The sequence below is a fragment of the Octodon degus genome, unplaced genomic scaffold, assembly GCF_000260255.1.
Source record: "Octodon degus isolate 3935 unplaced genomic scaffold, OctDeg1.0 scaffold00004, whole genome shotgun sequence".
NCBI lineage: Eukaryota > Metazoa > Chordata > Mammalia > Rodentia > Octodontidae > Octodon > Octodon degus.
The window spans coordinates 26,989,716-27,009,508 of NW_004524580.1; the positions used below are offsets into that span (position 1 = coordinate 26,989,716).

At 39.3% G+C, this 19,793-nt stretch overlaps 1 protein-coding gene across 1 annotated transcript in view; it reads left to right on the top strand.

Annotated features, from left to right (window-relative positions):
• Positions 1-19,793, top strand: part of Tmpo (thymopoietin) — a 40,743-nt gene that overhangs the window by 9,124 nt on the left and 11,826 nt on the right. Inside the window, exons 3-5 of the mRNA XM_004623913.2 lie at positions 8,936-9,062; positions 11,821-11,976; positions 17,218-17,315. Of these exons, the coding sequence (XP_004623970.1) occupies positions 8,936-9,062; positions 11,821-11,976; positions 17,218-17,315 (381 nt within the window). The remainder of the gene's footprint in view (positions 1-8,935; positions 9,063-11,820; positions 11,977-17,217; positions 17,316-19,793) is intronic.

Sequence of the window (19,793 nt, forward strand, 5' to 3'; positions counted from 1 at the left end):
CCCCGCCGGAGTTGGAGCCGCGGGGGCTGGCGGTGGGGATGGCGCGCGGGTGGCGGGTCCCCGCGGGCGGCGCGAGCTCCTGGCCGCCGAGAGCGGGTGTGCGGCGGGGACTGCCGTGTCCTTTTCAAAAACCTCGGGACAGGCAGCCCTAAAACGCTATAGGTTCAGTTCGAGTGTTTTCCCGCTTTCGTAACTGAATGACTCGCCGCGGAGTCTCAGAGCGCTCCCTGGAGGGCAGTTGGCGACATGCTCGTTTGCAGCCAAAATTTGAAATAAAGAAATTCCCGCCTTTTTTAATAAGCTTTTTTTTAAAATGTAAAGGGAGGGCCTTTTGAACCGTTGATGTTTTGTGTTCCTTTTCAGATATAGACAGTCTTGTCGGGGAAGCTTTACCTCTAAATTAAAATGAACATTTAAAGTACATTTTAAAGCGTTTGTAAACCCGTTAGGTTGATAATTGTTTGTCCTCTCCCCTTTTTTAATTGAATTTTGCTTAAGGAAGCAAAGATTTTTAAAATCAAGGAAAATGCTTATGATACTGTAATGTGTCAGTATTACAATTTGAAATGTGATCTGGGTTACGTTCAGATAGGCTCCAGCAAATGCTTGGTAGCTTACTTTTTGTTCTCTGGGTAGATGTGAAATGCTACTTTGTGTCTCCCTGTGCTTACGGGACTTAAAATCGTAATGCGATGTAGTTTAAAACTATTGGTTGATATAGCAATGTTTTTGTGAGAGATGGTGAATTTGGTGTTCCTGTTACTGATTGCTAGTACAACATATGGCTCCAGGGTCCTTCTGTTTCTTTTTCTCTTTCTTAGGTGTATGTTTTTGGGGGTAGGGGGCTGATGTACACACTCCCACACTGAGCTGAACTACAGCCTGTTTATTGCATTTTCCAGAGTTTTGCAGTATTCTCCGTTGTTTAATTTTTTAAAACTGTCTAATGTGTTTCCCTGACTTGAGGTGGAGGTGAACGACAGGTAATAGGTACAGAAATGGTGGGGGCAGGCATGTGCTGAGAGTCGTTCACCTAACTTAGGGCCTTGAAAATGGTAAGCCGGGCGCTACGTCCCCATTCAACACAGGTAAATTAAAGACTCAGCCTGGTCTCTATAGAGAAATTGTGACAATCTTATAAATGTCTTAGGTTGGTGTTTTGCACGTAGTAAGTTATAGATCTGCCACACTTTACTTTTTTTCTTTTTTGGGGTGTTCTGGTTTGTGACAGGATCTTACTAAGTTGTGGTTCAGGTTGGCCTTGAACTCAAAAGGCATAGCCCAGGCTGGTCCTAAACGTAGTGGACATCCCCAGCGTCTTTTTTTTTTTTTTCCCCCACCGTCTTGAGGGCTGGGATACCAGCGTGAACTGTCATGCCTGGCTTTTTTTTTTTTTACCCCCATGTCTTAGAGTCTTTGATGTCTGCTATTTGTGGATTTAAAGAAGCCCCAATAGTTGGCTTATAAAACCTCTGTGGTCTTGTGTGCAAATGTATTATACTGTAAAATGTATATAAATGTATGTAAAAAAATTAAATCTTAATTTGATTGTCTTTTTTATGGCGGAACCGACGATTGAACTCAGACCCTTGCGCTTGCCAGGGAAGCACTTGTTCTGCTGAGCCATCTCCCCGGCCCCTGTCCTTCATTTTGGAGTTCCAAATACGTGTTCTTTTCTACAGATTGGTTTCTGTAGATCTCACTCTTCATAATTTAACTTCTTGGCTTATAAAATTGAAATTTGTGTTATGTCCTCATATCTGTTTCCTTTTATCTCGCTCTAACTCCTTTTTGTGTGAAAGAACTTAACTTTTTTTTGAGACCGTGTACAGCTGTGGCGTTCAGGCTGACTGGCCTGACAGGGATCCTTTTTCCTCAGCTTCCCAAGTACCGGGGGACTACAGGCTTCTGCCACCACCACGCCAGCTTTGTTTTGTTTGTTTGCTTGTTTTTAAGAATATCCCCGGTGGGGATGGGGGTGTGGTTTAGCTCCTGTGAGGTCTTGATCACCAACACCCTCGCAAAATTAAACGAGTACCTCTGTCTCCGAATGTCGGATGGCATGCTGGGCCCTTTGCATCTCGTTCATTAATTTAGATTTGAGAGGGCTTCTTGCTCTTCAGGCTGATTTGGAACTCATGGCTAAAGTGATCTTCCACCTTTACACCTCAAGTAGTTGGGACTACAAGGGTGTGGCACCATGCCTGGTTTCCATTAGAGTCACTTGGAGGAGAATTACAGTATTTTATAACTGAACATGTTTGTTTTCTCCACCTTGATATTTAAAACTTAAAAATGAGCTGTGGAGATAGCTCAGCAGTCTAAGCTCCTGGGTAGGTGTGTGTAAGGACCTGGGTTCAATCCCTAGCACCACATGCCCAGCTGGCCCTGGCCTAGGGCAAACTGAGCCGGCCACCAAGACTGGGTATGCTGATGCATACCTGTATCCAGCACTGGGGAGGCTGAAACAGGAGATTCATTATGAGTCTGAGCTATGTGGTGAGAACCTGTACCAAATTCATAAAAAAAAGATTAAAACTTAAAAATATATGCCATTGGCTGGATTTGGTAACTACATACAACTTGAAAAAGCTAACATTGGTCACCAGTCTGTGATGTCACTTTGTTTTTTTTTTTAACCTTGTTTTAATGTACTGTACTAAGCTGAAAGTGAGTTAAAACTTAGCCTACTAGACATTTTATTAGTAATAAAAATGCCTTAAATTTATGAGACTCAAGAACATTTACAGTAGTTGGTGTATAAGACTGTTCTACATGCCGTATTCTTTTTATATTTATATATATATATACTAGGTTATGTTCTAGTCATTCGCCCCATATAAAATAACAATAGATCACATTTCTTAAATGATGCTTACAGTTTAGGAGAAAGCCAAGTTATGTTTGAGAGTTGCAGATGTGGCAGGCTGTGGTTGGTTTGGGTCTGAGGCAAGATCTCACTGTACAGTGCAGGGCAGGCCCTGAGTTCACTGAGTAGCTGTGCTGACCTTGTACTCACTTGGTCTCCTGCATGCAGGGATGACAGGCGTATGACACCACATGGGCTAGATATGGCAGATTTTATTTAAACTTTTGTTTATTTTGTACTGAAGATCTCAATGAGCTGCAGCTTCAATTGGTGAGTTTCAACATTTTGAAACAAATAGTCATGTGGATTTGGCCAAAATTTAGTATTTGTTTAGTATATCCCTTCTATTTTTGATGGGTCTTTGAAGAATATTTTTAATTAAAAGATGAATTATTAGGGTCAGCCAGATAGTTCAGCAGATTAAAGTGCCTGCTTAGGCAGATGCAGGGGTTGTGGGCTTGATCCCTCACCTGCCCTGCAGGCCCTGCCCCCCAGGGCGCGCTGAGAGGGCATTTGATGCATCGTGGCATGTGCCTGTAATCCCAGTGCTTGGGAGGCTGAAAAATAGGAAGGATCACTACAAGTCCAATCCGTGTAGTGAGACCCTGTAGACCCTGTACTAAATACTTTTAAAAAATAGATAATAAATTTTGGCTTATTTTTAAGCTTTATTTTATGTATTTTGGTACTGCTATTTATTTATTTATTTGTGTGTGTGTGTGGCCAGCTTTGCAGGGGGCGGGGCTGGCTGGCATGTGGTGCTGGGGGATTGAACCGCGGTCCTTGTGCTTTGCTAAGCTTGTTCTAAGTAGGTGCTTTAGACCACTGAGCCATCTCACCAGCCTTTTTTTTTTTTTTTTTGTGGTGGAACCAGGGATTGAACTCAGGCCCTTGCGCTTGCCAGGCAAGCACTTATTCCACTGAGCCATCTCCCCAACCCCGGTGCTGCTGTTTTTTGAAATTACCTAGATTGATTTTTTTTTTTTTTTTTTTTTTTTTGGCAGAACCAGGGATTGAACTCAGGCCCTGTGCTTGCCAGAGAAGCACTTATTCCACTGAGCCATCTCTCCGGCCCGCTTGAAATTATCTAGATTATGGACAGAAGACTACACATGTACATAGTTGGCAGTCTGTCTTTTTTTTTCAAAGTGCAAAGTATGAAGGTGTGACTATCTGTTTAGGAACCATCAGAGCATAGTAACATTCTTGGTGTTTTTTTTTTTTTTTTTTTGCGGAACTGGGGATTGAATTCAGGCTTCTGCACTTGCCAGGCAAGCGCTTATCCTACTGAACTATCTCCCCAGCCCCGAGCATAGTAACATTCTTAAGTGATCTTGCTTAGATTGTGGTTGGGTGGGTTCATTTGTTTTTGTTGGGGATTATGGACCCAGGACCCTGTACATGCTAGCCACATGCTTTATGTACATCTTTGGCCCAGATTATGCCCCTTATCTTTTTGAGACAGGGATTCACTATGCAGTTCAGGCTTGGACTCACTTTATAGTCCAGGCTGGTCTCAACTGACAACTGTCCTCCTGCCTCAGCCTCCTGAGTGCTAGGATTACAGGTGTATACTACCACACCAGGCCGATTATGAATTCTTAATAGGAAATGCTTGGGACAGAATAATTTAAAAATGTCAGCAGTGGGGAATGTTAATTAAATGATAAATTGATCACCATATTTTATAGTAGTTTTAAATTGTGCAACTGTTGAGTTAGAAAGGTTCTAGGTCTGCTGCTTACCTCAGAAGACCTCTAGTAGTGAACATCCGTTGTCTCTCAGATCTCCATTTTTACATGAATTGAGGAATAATCTAACAGCTGCTTAATCATATTGAGGATTGATTGCATAATGTTGGGTAAGCGAAGTGCCTTGTACTCAGTACGATAATTATTATGGGTTATATAAATTACATACGTTACTGTATGTAACATCTATGTAAATTATAAATATATCAGAACCATTTATATGGGTTCTAAATTTTTCTGGCTTTAGTGCTCTGACATTACAATGCAGAATTGCCATAATAGTTTTCAGAAAGGGTGGGATAGATACATGAAGGTAATATATGAGGCCTTTGCAAACATTAGTGTGTAGCGCAGTATGCGAGTGTTCCCGAGTTGGCCTTGGAGGCTTTAGGCTTTAGGCTTGTGACCTCACATGGTAGAATGGGGAGAGTAGTGTTTCACTAGAGCTTTTAGAGTCTCTAAGTTAATAACACAGGACATTTAGAACACAAGTATGTAATGTACATGCAGTGGAATCTATTTTAGAATAGGAATTATTATTACTATGGTTCACTAACCCAAATGGAGTTTCAAATTGAAAGAGTAGAGATCAGCTAGCATCTTGGAAGAAACTGTCCATATATAAGTGGTTTTCTTAAAGCAACAAGGCTATTTGAAAAGTTCAGAAATATTGATTCCTTCTTTTAATCTGGCTTTTAATCACATGTGCTCAAACCACCTGCCTCCCAGTTTTTGTTCTTAGGAAGTTTATTGTTTATAAAGTGGCATGTGGTTTTTTTTGAATTTTTCTCCCTGCAGGTTAAAATTTAAAATCAGAGAGCCGGCCAAATAGCTCAGCAGATTAAAGCGCCTGCAAGCAGGCCCAGAGGCCAGCGGGTTCGATCCCTGGGCCCACTGTATCAGCCCCGCCCCCGGGGTACCCTGAGACATTGATTGAAACTGGGTGTGGAGGCTCAAGTGCCTGTAATCCCAGCACTTGGGAGGCTGTAAGCAGTTCCACGTACTAGTAAGACCTTGAACTGCCTGTAGGCTTTTCCCTAAATTACAAAAAAACAAATCTCTGTCCAACTTAATATTTTGCAAGTTTGCTGTGTAGGAATTCTCTGTTTGGCTGAAGTTTTTTCATTATGTTTTAAGAAAATGTAAGGAAGTTGGATGAGTGTAAGGAATGTAAGGAAGTTATTTTTCATTCATTCATTTGACATCAGATGACTATTCCTGTGTCAGGCACTCTTTGAAGATACTTTAAATAAAATGATAGTATTTACCTGTTCTAGACCCAGCTGTACAATAAACATAGATTCTAAGTCCCCAGATTAAGACTCAGAATAGGGGAAGCATTTTATTTTTTGTTTTTGGCGGAACTGGGGATTGAATTCAGACCCTTGCGCTTTCAAGGCAAGCACTTATTCTACTGAGCTATCTCCTGGGCCCCAGAGGAAGCATTGTAAAATGGAGGTAACTTGCAAAAAAGTTGAGGGTTTTGGTTTTTTTTTTTTTTTTTTTTTGGACCAGGGATCGAACTCAAGACCTTGCACTTGCCAGGCAAGCACTTATTCCACTGAGCTATCTCCCCAGCCCCAAAGCTGAGGTTTTGATAATAAGCCAGACTTGAGGATTATTGCTCAAGGAGTCCACCATTTGGAGAAAATAAAGCACACATACAAATAGCTAATAAAAATAGATGGGATGTGGTAGATGTTAGAGATGGGTTTCTTCAAAATTTAAGGCCTTTGGAATTCGTGAATGTTTTCTTTGTAGTAAAAGTTGAACATTCTTATCATGGGAGAGATTTATCTAAAAATAATCTGATTGTTTTTTCATTATTTGAAGGCACGTTTTCATTTTATACTTTTCAGGAGAAAAGTAGTATTACATGAGATTAGATCTTAAGTTTTTGCTAAAGAATTCAGAACTTTTAAGTATAGAATTCTTAGATTCAGAGCAACTATTTTGATATCAAAGTGTAGGTTGATTGCTTCAGTATTTCAGCCTTATTTGGCTGTGATGGCACATGCCATAATTCCAGTACTCTGGGAGACTAAGGCTGGAGTGTTATGAATTGAAGCCCAGCCTGGGCAATTTACCAAGACCCTGCTAAAAGGAACAAAGGGGTGAGGATGTAGTTGCGTGCAAAAGCCCTGAGCTGAATCCCCTATATTAGGGGAAGAAAGGATTTTTGCCCCATGAGGCTTGATCAGCGCAGTATGTGGCTCCACCAGAGCTTTCTGAAAGTGCCTTGCAGAACTTCTCACAACCACTTTTTTATTGAAAGACTTCTTAGGAGTTGGCTTTGTCATTAGCAGCTATTTTAAAGACTGTCATCTCGCCGGGCGTGGTGGCACACAGCTGTAATCCCAGCACTTACAGGTACTCAGGAGAGTTGTTAGGGTCCAATTGAGGCTGCATAGTGAGTTTAAGGCCTGGATATGGAGCAGGACTTGTCTCAAAAGCCTCAGTCTTTTTTTTGGGGGGTGGTTACAGGGTATAGAAGTCAGGCCCTCGCACTTGCAGGGCAGGCATTAAGCTGCTGAGCTGCGGCCACAGCCCCTCTGGGCTGTGTCCCAGGCTCCTGTGTGCTATAGCCACAGCCCCTTCTAATCCTGCTTTCTGAAAGTTACTGATTTGTTGTGCTGTGCACACTGCATACTAGACAAATATTCTACCAATGAAATACATATCAAAACCCCTGTCAATCTTCATTTATTAAAAACTTGGGGCGGGGCATGGTGATACACATCTATAATCCCAGGAAGGTGAGGGAAGAGGACCACCTTAAGTTTGAGGTTAGCCTGGGCTATGTAGTGAGTTCAAGCCCAGCCTAAAATATATACCATGACCCTGTCTCAGTAAAATAAAGCAGTACGTATGCTCCAGTAATGCCTTTTTTGGAAACCCAGAATTAATTGAAAAGTAATCAGTTCACACAACTTAATATAATTTTAGCCATTTTGATAAAATTTACATGGGGTAATAAAAATAAATTTAAAAAAAACTTACATGGGTAGAGTGTTAACACTTACTTTAAATAATAATTGAAATGAACTTCTGTTGATGTTTTTGGCCATTATTTAAACAACTAGTTTTTTTAGTACCATAGTACTTTCTGGGATTACAGAGACATTTATTGGAGATTTACATAATTTTTGTTTTTGTTTTGCAGTGCTGGGGATCAAACATAGGGCCGTGGCGCCTGCTAGCTAATAAGCAGTCCACTACTGAGTTATATCCTCAGGCATTACTGTTTCATTTTGAGATAGAGTCTTGCTCAGTTTCCCAGGCTGGCTTTGAGTTTGTGGCCCAGTTGTAACCTCCCAAACAGCTGGGACTACAGGAGAGTGCGATGCGCCTGGCAAAGTTTATATAATTCTCTTCAGTGAATTCTGCCATGCCGTTGCTCACAGTATTTCAGAAACTTGTTTTGATACTGACCTCAAAGTTTGTTCCATGTTCTTTGAACTGTCTTGGACAAATGCTCAAGCAGCAGCTATGTCAGAGATGATATATAAGTTACAAGAAAAATAATAATTTTGGGCTTCTTAAATTTTGATATGGGAGCCCAGAAGATGGCTCAGTAGAATGAACGATTGCCTAGCAAGCACAAGGGCCTGAGTTCAATCCCTGGTTCCCGGGGGTTGGGGGGGACCCCACAAAAAAATGAAAAAAGAGAAGAAAAAAAAATTGATATGCTGTTTAAGGTAAATAATTATATATGTAAGTATAAAAAACCTTTACAGTAAAGTATGTCTTCAGTTGTCCTGGGTTAGTTTAAATTTTAAGGATTATCAGAAAGGATCAATAGTAAACTGAGATGAAAATGTGTGGATTCATCCAGGCTTTAATTTGCAACTTCAATGTTGTTCTGTCCCATTTACTGTCAGAAGTTAAATACTTTTAAAAAATGAAGTATTAAAAAATACAGTAAATAAATGAGGTTGGATGCCATTACTATTTCTTTAGGTAATTTAGAATTGATTATTTTGATAGTAATATCTATAATCTTTAAGTTGCTTTTTTACTAGGTATGTACAGCCAAGTTAAAAATGCCTCCAGATAATGAGCTGCTTCTAATTTAATCAAATTGCTTTGGACCATACATCAACTTATAAGCAAAGTTGTGTGTCTATTTTATAGTCTTATATGTGTAGTACTGTATATGAATAGTCTTGGGACTGGGGTATAGCTCAGTGTCACGGTTCCTGCCTGGCAAGTGTGAGATCTTGAGTTCAATTCCCCATACCAAATTAAAAAAACACTATGTGTATATAAGCACTTTTAAATTGATGTGTAGGTAATAATTGGACTTTGTTTACAGAAAGCCACAAAGAAAACTGATAAACCAAGAATAGAAGATAAAGATGACCTAGATGTAACAGAGCTCTCTAACGAAGACCTTCTGGATCAGCTTGTGAGATATGGAGTGAATCCTGGTCCTATTGTGGGTATGTTGATAAAAATCTCAGGTATCCTATGTATGAGGCAAGGCCTCAGGTTGTTCTTTTTTTTTTTTTTTTTGTTCTGAAGAGGGATAATATCTTCACTTTCTCATGTCCAGCTGTCTTTTTTTTTTTTTTTTTTTTTTTGTGGTGGAACCAGGGATTGAACTCAGGCCCTTGTACTTGCCAGGGAAGCGCTTATTCTGAGCCATCTCCCCGGCCCCCATCAAGGTTGTTCTTGATGTTTATGTAGTGATTACAATTTGGCATCTAAGGGACAGTCTGCTAGTAACCATTTATATGGCCTAGACTAGTTCTGACTCTAAATGATGAAATTGAACTCGGGACCTTGCTCTTGCCAGGAAAGTGCTTATTCTACTGAGCTATCTTCCTGACACTCCTTTTGGAGAGGGTGGGATTAGATTTTTTTCTTCCCCTAAAATTACCTGTTATTGAGATTGATTTATAGTTTGGTCATGGGCTGGCGAGATAGCAGAGCTTAGGCAAATGCAGGGACCACAGTTCAATTTTCAGCACCACATGCTGTGCCAGCCCCTCCCCCAGTGCAGGCTGAGCTGGCCACCAAAAAAAAAAAAAAAGAAGATATAAGTTGCTCATCATATGCTACATGGTAAGGTCTTTTTTCTTTTTCTTTTTTTTTTTTTTTTTTTTTATAAGGTCTTTTCTGGCAGTTGAGGAAAACCTAAATAACATAAGTGGCTAATTCATCCAAATTATAGAAATGGTTAGGGATAGAATGATTATATGACTCATGTTACTAATTTTTGTATGGTATTCTTTTCCAGTTACCATTAAAGGTGTTTTATAAGTTATGTCTTGATTGAGTTTCAAGAATGATACTCTAAAGATTAAACTAAAGGGCCGACCAGATAGCTCAGCGGATTGAAGTGCCTGCAAGCAGGCATAGGGGCCATGGTTCAGTTCCCTGCGCTGTGCTGGTCCCACCCACAGGGCATGCTGAGACAGCAATTGAAAGTGGACGTGGCGGCGTATGCCTGTAATCCCAGCTCTTGGGAGGCTGTAGACATGTGGATCACTACGAGTCTGAGGCTGATCCAGTAGTGAGACCCTGAACACCCTGTAGACCCTTCCCTAAAATTAAAAAAAAAAAAAAAACAGATAAAAATTTAAACTGGGGGCGCTGGTGAGATGGCTCAGTGGTCTAAAGCACCTACTTAGAACAAGCTTAGCAAAAACAAAGGGACCGTGGTTCAATCCCCCAGCACAACATGCCAGCCAGCCCCGCCCCCTAGTGGGCTGAGCTCCCCCCCCCACATACAAATAAATAAATAAAAAATTTAAAAAAAAATTAAACTGGGGCTGGGGAGATGGCTCAGTAGGATAAGTGCTTCCCTGGCAAGCACAAGGGCCTGAGTTCAATCCCCAGTTCTGGGCGGGGGGCTGGGGGGTTGGGGGGGTAGAAGATTAAACTAAAAAGAGAGAACTTAGAACCAAATACAATAGATTTCTATCAGGGGTTATTTCTAAGTGATGATTACTTGCAAGGTTGATGCTGCCTTCGTGATTGAGGGTTTTTAGCAGTAACTTCAAGATGAGAAAAATCGATTTTAATCATCCAAGTTGTAAAATTTTGAACCCTGAAACTTTGGCAGTTTGTGGATATAGTAACATAAGGATGTAAGTTGATAAGATCATAAATATGATTACCAATAGGTATTTGATGCCTTTCTTAAATTTTGCATTTAAGGGGCCAAGGAGATGGCTCAGTAGAATAAACGCTTCCCTGGCGGGTGCAAGGGCCTAAATTCAATCCCCAGTTCCGCCAATAAATAAATAAATAAATAAAATAAAATAATTTTAAAATTCTGTAAGACATTGAAACATACACTATATTACATGGTGGTGTATGAGCTGTTCACCTTAAGACTACATTTCTGGATATATATTTATAAAAGATGCATTCTCATTTATGTTGCAAAAGTTAAAATACACAGCTACTGTAAAGCAAAATAAAACCTCGTGGTTTATAAAACTTCATAACTGGCTACTCATAGGCATGTTAGTGTCTTAGTATTATGGGTTATAATCATAGTTGTTATTCAGAGAGTGCAACCTGTTATAAAAAAGATTTTGCTATACTAAGTATTTTTTTCTTTTTGGATACTAAGTATTTTTATGTAGCTATTAGAAAAAATAAAGCTCAAGAGTTGTGGAAAAAATACATATGGTTCTTAAGTAGGTAATCTCTAGCTAACACCTGTGTGTTTCATTTTACTAAAAGAAATACCATGTGGTTAGGGGGGTAGCTTAGTGGTGGAGCACTGGCCTAGTATGTGCAAGGCCCTGGCTTTGACCCCCAGCACCCACTAAATAAACAAATAAACTAAAGAAAAGACATTATAATCCTGTACTGAAGTCCCAGGACTGTACCTGTTTTAGAAGAAAAAAAACCCCAACATGATATATTATTTTTAAGCATTTAAGTTTAGAAAAAGGAAAGAATAAACACAATGCTTGTATGTGCACATAGGTGTGTGTTACTGGAGGTTGAGCCAGGGCTTTATACTGAGCTGTGTCTCCAAGTCTTTTTTATTTTTCAAGACAGCATGTTGCTAAATTACCCAGGCTGGCCTCAAGTTTGGCATTTTCCTGTCCCAGCTTCCTGAGTTGCTGGCATTATTAATAGGCATGCACCACCACACCTCGCTGTGATGCCCAAGATGGTTTCTGACCTGGATCTTAAGACAATGCAAGTACTAAAGTAAGTTTTGCATTAACACAGGAACTACCAGGAAGCTTTATGAGAAAAAGCTGTTGAAACTGAGGGAGCAAGGAACAGAATCAAGATCTTCTACTCCTTTACCAGCCATTTCTTCTTCAGAAAATACAAGGCAGAATGGAAGTAATGACTCTGACAGATACAGTGACAACGAAGAAGGTAAAATTGAATTGAAACTGATAATTACTCAAAGATAAGTAATTTTTTCAGACTCATAAACAGTAACCATGAAGAAGGTAAAATTGAAATCAGTACAATACATAGGCTGTTTTTGTTCATATCACTTGAGTGATCTAAGTTTGCTTTTATTTACTCATCTATTCATTGTATTATTTTGTACCTTTAAAAAAAGCTATATAAATACTGTCCTAATACTTTTTAGTCCATGTTATATTTTTAGATCTAGTCATGTTAATGTATATATCTCTTCCTTATAACTGATAGTGATAGTATTTGAGTATGCCATTTTTTCTCTTTTGATAGCCATTTAAATTGTTTAGTTTTTGCCAGATAATCTAATTTCATAGCATCTGTAAAGCAAGTATTTTGACCATAATTTTATATACTATTTTATGAAAATTAGACCATGACATTTATTTTTGAGACTAATACATGAAGTAACTATCCTTAAAATTATTATCAAGATAATTTGATACTTAGAAGCTTTTCATTTATATGATTTGTTAATTTGGTAATTAGTTTGACCCAAATTGCTTATACCTCCATAAGCAACTTTCAAATTAGTTATTCAGGTTATGAAATATGTAGTCTTTTTCTTCAACAGCACTATTTTAGCAAGGAGGCAAAGAATAAGATTAGCACAAACACAAATAATACTTAAAACTTCCTGCCTCTTTTGCCTCTACAGGAAAGAAGAAAGAACACAAGAAAGTGAAGTCCACTAGGGATTTTGTTGCTTTTTCTGAACTTCCAACTACTCCCTCTGGTGGATTTTTTCAGGGTATTTCTTTTCCTGAAATTTCCACTCGTCCTCCTTTGGGCAGGACTGAACTACAGGCAGCTAAGCAAGTACACACTTCTAAGGGAGACTCACCTAGGGAGCCTCCTAAGACCACAGCCTTGGTTGGCCAGGGACAGGTGCAGAAACTAGAAATTCCCCAAGGAAGGAACTTGCTTACTTCCTCCAGGTCTAGCCATGGTAGTCGTTTAGAGAGAAGGCCTTCGTCATCTCAGCATGAACCCACTGCCATGGTCTCTACTGCAGCTTCTCCTTCAGTGATTAAAGAAACCACTACTACTTACTGTCAGGACATAGTGGAAAATATTTACCGTGGAGGAAAAAGTGGAACTCAGCCATTACGTACTGAAAAGGCCAGTATTTCAGATCAGTTGGTACTGTCCAGTGAAAGGGAGGTACTAGAGGAGTGTAGGAGATCACAAGTGCTTTCTCCACCACTTGCCCAGGCAATCAGAGATTATGTCAATTCTCTGTTAGTCCAGGGTGGGCTGAGCAGTTTGCCTGGGACTTCTAACTCTATTCCCACCTTGGATATAGAAAACATATGCAAGAGAATTGATCTATCTAAGTTTCAGGAAACTGAATCCCCGTCTCCACAAAAACTCCCTAGACGCAGTGAGAAGGCTGCAGAGGAAAGTGATCCGGGTTCCTTTGTGGCATCTCACAGTAGTCCTGCATCTGCACAGATGTCTGCTTCTGCCAAAACTGTTGTCGCTCATTCACTCACTACCTTAGGCATAGAAATGTCTCAGCAGTCGCAGCGTGGTACAGTAGATGCCTCAGAACTGTCTTTTCCTTTGCATGAATCTATTTTAAAAGTAATTGAAGAGGAGTGGCAGCAAATTGACAGGCAGCTACCTTCATTGGCATGCAAGTATCCAGTTTCTTCCAAAGAGGCAACACGAATATTATCAGTTCCCAAAGTAGATGATGAAATCCTGCGCTGTATTTCTGAAGCCACCCCACCAGCAGGCACTAAACCAGCCGCCGCTGAGTCCTGTGATAAACATTTGGACTTAGCACTCTGCAGAACATACGAAGCTGCAGCATCAGCACTGCAGACTGCAACTCACACGGCCTTTGTAGCTAAAGCTGTGCAGGCAGACATCAGTCAGGCTGCACAAATGCTTAGCTCAGACCCTAGTCATATACCCCGGGCACTTGAGATTCTAAGCAAAACATACGATGCGGCTTCGTTTCTTTGTGAAACTGCATTTGATGAAGTAAAGATGGCTGCCTGTACCATGGCGTCTTCCACTGCTGGCCGCCGGCATCTCTGGTTGAAGGACTGCAAACTTAGTCCAGCTTCTAAGAATAAGCTGACTGTTGCTCCTTTCAGAGGTGGTACTTTATTTGGAGGAGAAGTACACAAAATAATGAAAAAGCGTGGAAATAAACAGTAGTACGGTTAAGAACAGAAACATACGTCTTATTTTTGATGTGGAAAACTTAGGAGCTTTTGTAGAAATCTTGCGTACCTTTAAGATCCTTTTAGTTTCCAAATTGGGCTGATTTCTAAAGCTAATTCTATTCATTATAGCATAAAAGTAATTCCCTTTGTAGAATTGCTCTGTTTTTTGGTCTTGTTTTGATAGATCAGTGCAAACATAAGCTTTATAGATCACATATTTATCTCACTGTTTTACTTACACTTTTATAGCTTTTCAAAATTTAGAATATTTTAATAACTAAAATATAAGTAGTCTTCACTTTTCATATTGTCATATGCATGTTGTGTTATACCTAGGATAGAAATAAATACTACTGCATACTCACAATAATGGTTTTCTTTTTCTTTTTGGTGCTTATGTCTTAAGTATCTTCTTCACTTTCTAGAACTTGTCCACACTCTGCTCTTTTTGCTTTTGTTTGTTGCTTTCTTGTGTCTGTAGCATTGTGATAGCCTCAATCAAAGAAAGCTGCTTGTCCAAAAACTGTTACTGATCTGTAGGTAATCGTGCTCAAGAATTGAAATCTGAGGAGCTGGGGGTGTAGCTCAGTGGTTAAGAGTATGTGCTTAGCATGTGAGAGGCCCATGTGAGAGCTTCTATCCCAGGCCCCCTTCTTCTTAATAAAATAAAGGAATTTAAATCTAGTGGCACTTTTTAGGCCAGAGCCAGGGTTTGTTCTTGTAGTAAACTTTAGTGAAAGCAGTGTCCGGATGCTGGTGCCTGTTCTCCTCAGGGATAGGTAGTGAAGAGTTTGCAGAGCATACCGACCGTGGAGCACACTGAGGAGCACTGCTCTGGGCAGTAGGTTCGCTGTGCATGCTCGCTCACTGTTCCGTTTTGTTAGGTGAGCTAGGCACTGTAAAAGGTGGGGCCTCTTTCTCTTCAAGGTATGTTTTATTTCATGGAGACTTAGACCAGCAGTCTAGATGCTAAGAGCAAATTTCTCTTAATTTTTTGTATTAAAGCCTTAAGAAATCATACTATATCTGAGTGTCTGTTTATATAAAGCAATGTATTATCCTGTTTTCATTTCTGTGATTGTAAGGTAAGAGAGCCTATAGTAGAGGCATTGTGGAAAACTGTCTTAAGCATAACAAAATACAGTCTCTTGGATACTTCTCTAGTCATTACCATTGACTACATCTCCCATCTTCGCAGCTTTTGGAAGTAATTTTGTTATTTGTCTTCTGCAATGTACATGTGTACATGTACCTACTAAGTGCTATGTGATTTTTACAATGTATTCCTGTAGCATGCTTCTACATATTCAATAAAGTTGTTAAATCTGAACAGTTCTGTGTGGTCTCCAGAAACGTGTTGTATGTGTGCTTTATTCTTGGAGTTGGAACGAGTTGAACATTTGTAGATGAACATTCTTTTTCCATTTCATCATTGAAACTCGCTTGACATTCCACTGGTATAACTGAAAGTGTTCTAATTGCTTTTAAGTAGTTTTCCTTCTATTTGAAGATTGTTTTTATTTTTATTGGCTGTTGGAATCAATTTCATAAAAGGAATTAATTTCAACCAGATAGTCTAATCAATTTCTCCTTGGCTAATACATTTTTTATTTCATTCTTTGTTAGATTCTGAATTAAAGCATAAATAAGTTTGTCTCAAACATAGATACATTGATTGAAGAGTTGGGAGAGGGGTTTGAATTAATAGCTTAGCACTAAATAAAGATTCAGCTGTTTGAACCAACTTAGTAAAAATCACTGTGGGGCTAGGAACTACAAGTAGATTCTTTGCTGACCAGTATCAGACTGAAAAGTTGGGAAGGCTGTCTCTTTTGGGGGCAGGACATTACTAGGAATTGAACTCAGGACCTTGCGCTTGCTAGGCTGTGCTGCTAAGCTATATCCCAGGCCCTCACATAGCTATCTTGATCACTTTTTTTTTTTTTTTTTTTTAGCATATTTACCTTGAGTTCATGCAAAGCTAAAGATTTGTTTAGGAACTGACTCCATTCTCATGGGGTTCCCCCCCAGCTTTTTTTTTTTGGTATGTGTGAAAAGTAATCTGACTTAAATTTGTAGTAGTAAATGTAGAAGTAATAATTGTCTTTAACTAATTTTGCTACACTGGTAAATGGGCACTACAGTGGAAATGTTAAAAATTTTGTCAGTGTTTTTAAAAATGCAGATCTTCAAATGTTAACAAAACCAAGTAGAAACATGGAATATTGAGGTGAATAAAAAAAAAACCATCTTTCTGTTGTTGGGTTCATGATTATTACAACAATAAGCTGAGTAATACAGTAATGTCTTATCTCAAAGAAATGTTATGATGAGCAAGAGAAGTGACCTGTGCTTGGTTGTACTTTTCTATGAAAAACATTCCTTCTTGCCTCAGTTGAACTGTGTCCAGGCTTTCTATAACTGCATCAAAGGAGAGACTATATTTTGGTTCTGTAGATTGAACCCTAGGGCCTCACATATGTTAAGCATATGCTGTCGTGGAGACTTCTCTACTGCATTTGTGTGTTAACATTGGAATTTACTATTTATTATTAGAAGTTTGATACCAGACAGTTTCATTCTTAAAATTCTCTAGATTTTTTTCCCTTCCACATGCTAAATTTAATCTAGCTATTAACTGTAAAGTACTAGCGTACTATGTGGACAAAACAGTGGTAACTGTCTTATTAGTGCCCTTCCCCACATTGAAACTGCCTAGGGAAAGTTGCCTTGAGAGTTCTGAATTCACTTGTATGTTGAAAGCTGTTGGAGGAAAAAAAAAAGAGTAAGTAGGAAAAAGTGGTAATCAGGTTAAAGAGCAGGGGAGATAAAAGGAATGAAATCAGTGTTTTTAAGACAAGTTGTTAAACAATTGTGGTCTACCAAGGTTTTTATCACATTAGACCCACATTTTGTATTTATGTGCCTAGAACCAGGGTTCCGAAGTAATATATGGAAAATACAGCTTCTGTGTTCCAGAGAGTAATGGTTTCTCCAATGTTATTTCCAGACTCTAAAATAGAGCTCAAGCTTGAGAAGAGAGAACCACTAAAGGGCAGAGCAAAGACTCCAGTAACACTCAAGCAAAGAAGAGTTGAGCACAACCAGGTATCTAGTTTTGTGGTCTCTGTGTACAGGTACAAGTAAGCTCGCGGCGCTTGTTTGTCTTGTCATTGGACCTTTTGGTTATAGTTGATATCTAGATCCCAGCACACTCAGTAAACAATTTCATTGTTAAATGGCACAGGAAATCTCAGCTTTTTGCGATTGTGTCAGGGTGGCCTCTATTTACAGCAAAAGCAAGTGCTCGGTAAACAATTCACTTGGGTTTTATTCTGTACTGAACATGATTCAAAGCTGGTTGGTTGGTTGTGGGAATGGAGAAGGAAAGCAGGACCCAGTCCATGGTGAGCAAGTGTTCTACCACCATTTGGCTTTTTGAGGGAAATCTTTCATTTCTTTATTATTTTGGTATCAGGGCTCAAATTCAGGACCTTCTGCTTGCCAGGCAGGCGCTTGTACCACTGAGCTATTTCCTTGGCCCATGAGAGAAAAATCTTTAAAAGGTAGAATTGCCTAAGCACTTTTGAAACAACTTTTATTTAAAAGGCAGGGGAATAGTTTTATATTTGTTTTTTATTTGTCTATACCTTTCTGATTGCTTTTACTTTTACCTATCTTCTGCCTTCGACTTTTGTGACTTTTCCCTAAACTGTGGCTAGTATGGTCCTAAGACTACATTGGGGTTTTTTCGTTTTTTGGTTTTTTTTTTTAACACTATATGAAAGTTTGCTTGGATGGGTATGTAAGAGGAAAAAATGAAGTTTTTAAAAAGAAAAATGTAGGAGATAAAAATGAATGAGTTGGCTAAATACTTAACTATTGGCTCTAATTTAGCATTTGCTTGACTAACAGAACAAGAGAGCTATCTCCAGAGGTTTTTCGTTACCAAGTTCTGTTTGTCACTTTAAAATTCTGTATCCTCAGAAGAAATGTTACCGATTTCTTAAATGATGTCCTCTTCATTTGATACAGCTGGTAAATTGAAATTTAGAACTGTTTAGAAGAAGGACACTTGGAGCTAAGTGGAGTGGTGCACACCTGTGATCCCAGCTGTTCAGAAGGACTGCAGGTGTGTGAGACTGTCTCAAAGGAAAAAGAGCTAGGGACATAGCCAAGCAGTAGACCAGCATGTTCTAGGCCTGGGTCCAATTTCCAGTACCACAAAAAAGAAAAGAAAAAAGTGACTGGAGAATGTATAGAGCATTGAATGAAGATTTTGTTTAACATACTAGAACCAAATACCGGAATAAAAATTTTAATTAATTATTCACCATTGCTAGCAAAAAAAAGGGTTGAAGCATGTGAAAAGTAAGGAAGGAACTAGAAAAACTAGACAAACGTGGTAAGGACACAGCTAGACTAGCACGGAGAATTTTGCTCCAAGTACAAAGGCGAGATAGAATGATCAGACATTAGGCTGTGTGGGCGGTGGGGTGGTACTGAAGATGGTGTAATGGGCAGTTGTTTGTGTTGGGGAATTTAAACTGAGGGGTGAGATAAGAGGCAGAGGCGGTACCAGGCATAGTGACACATTCACCTTAGAGCAGAAAATTCACAATAGAGAAGAGTATAGGACAGAGTTACATGTGCACACCATTGGCCATTGTTTACCAGTTGAGTTTTCAACTTCACCTTCCATCTAAACTGGTTTTTTGTTTATTTGTTTTTGCAGAACCGGGGATTGAACTCAGGCCGTTGCGCTTGCTAGGGAAGGGCTTGTTCCACTGAGCCATCTCCCCGGCCCTTAACTGGTTTTTTGTATCTAATCCATGTTCAAATTTCTCTAGTCTTGGAAACATTCATGATTAGATCACATTGCTCAAATTAGGATCTAACCAAGATCTTAATTTTTATTTTATTGTTCTTTATCTCTTAAGTGTGTAACTATGAATTTTCTTTCCATGTATTTCATTCTTCTATCTGTGCCTTTGGGTGGACTGAGAGTTAAACCAATCTGGCAGTACGATAGTTTGTGACAGGAATGTTTTACATCTTCCGGTAGCTATTGTACTTGGAATGTATCTAGAATGTCAGAGAAGCAAATTTTTAATTAAAGAGCTATGTATAGCTAGTGGCCACCATATTGGACAGCACGGAGCTAGTGGATTGTTAAGATTCACGTTCAGTTTCTTTGGCAAGAGGAGTTCAAATTGTTTTGAACTACTAACAGCCTTCCCATCAGTGGTGTCAGCAGGTACACAGATGTGCTTTTGTTATGCCAAAGTTAGTCATGGTTCAGTTTTGCAAGATTTCATTTGCTGCAGAGTTTTATACCCCTTTATATAACGGTTTTAACAGCCTGTGTTTATTGCCTAAATCCTGTATTTTATATATTTATGATCAGTTGCCATCACAATTGTTTGTTTTTGTGGTGCTGGTGATTGAAGTAAGGGCCTTGTGCACGGTACACAAGTATCACTGAGCAGTACCGCCAGACAAAAGGTGACCCCAGCGTTTTGGCAGGGGTCAAATGTACTTTATTTTTTTTTTTTTTAAAGCACTCTTTTTTTTTTTTTTTAACAT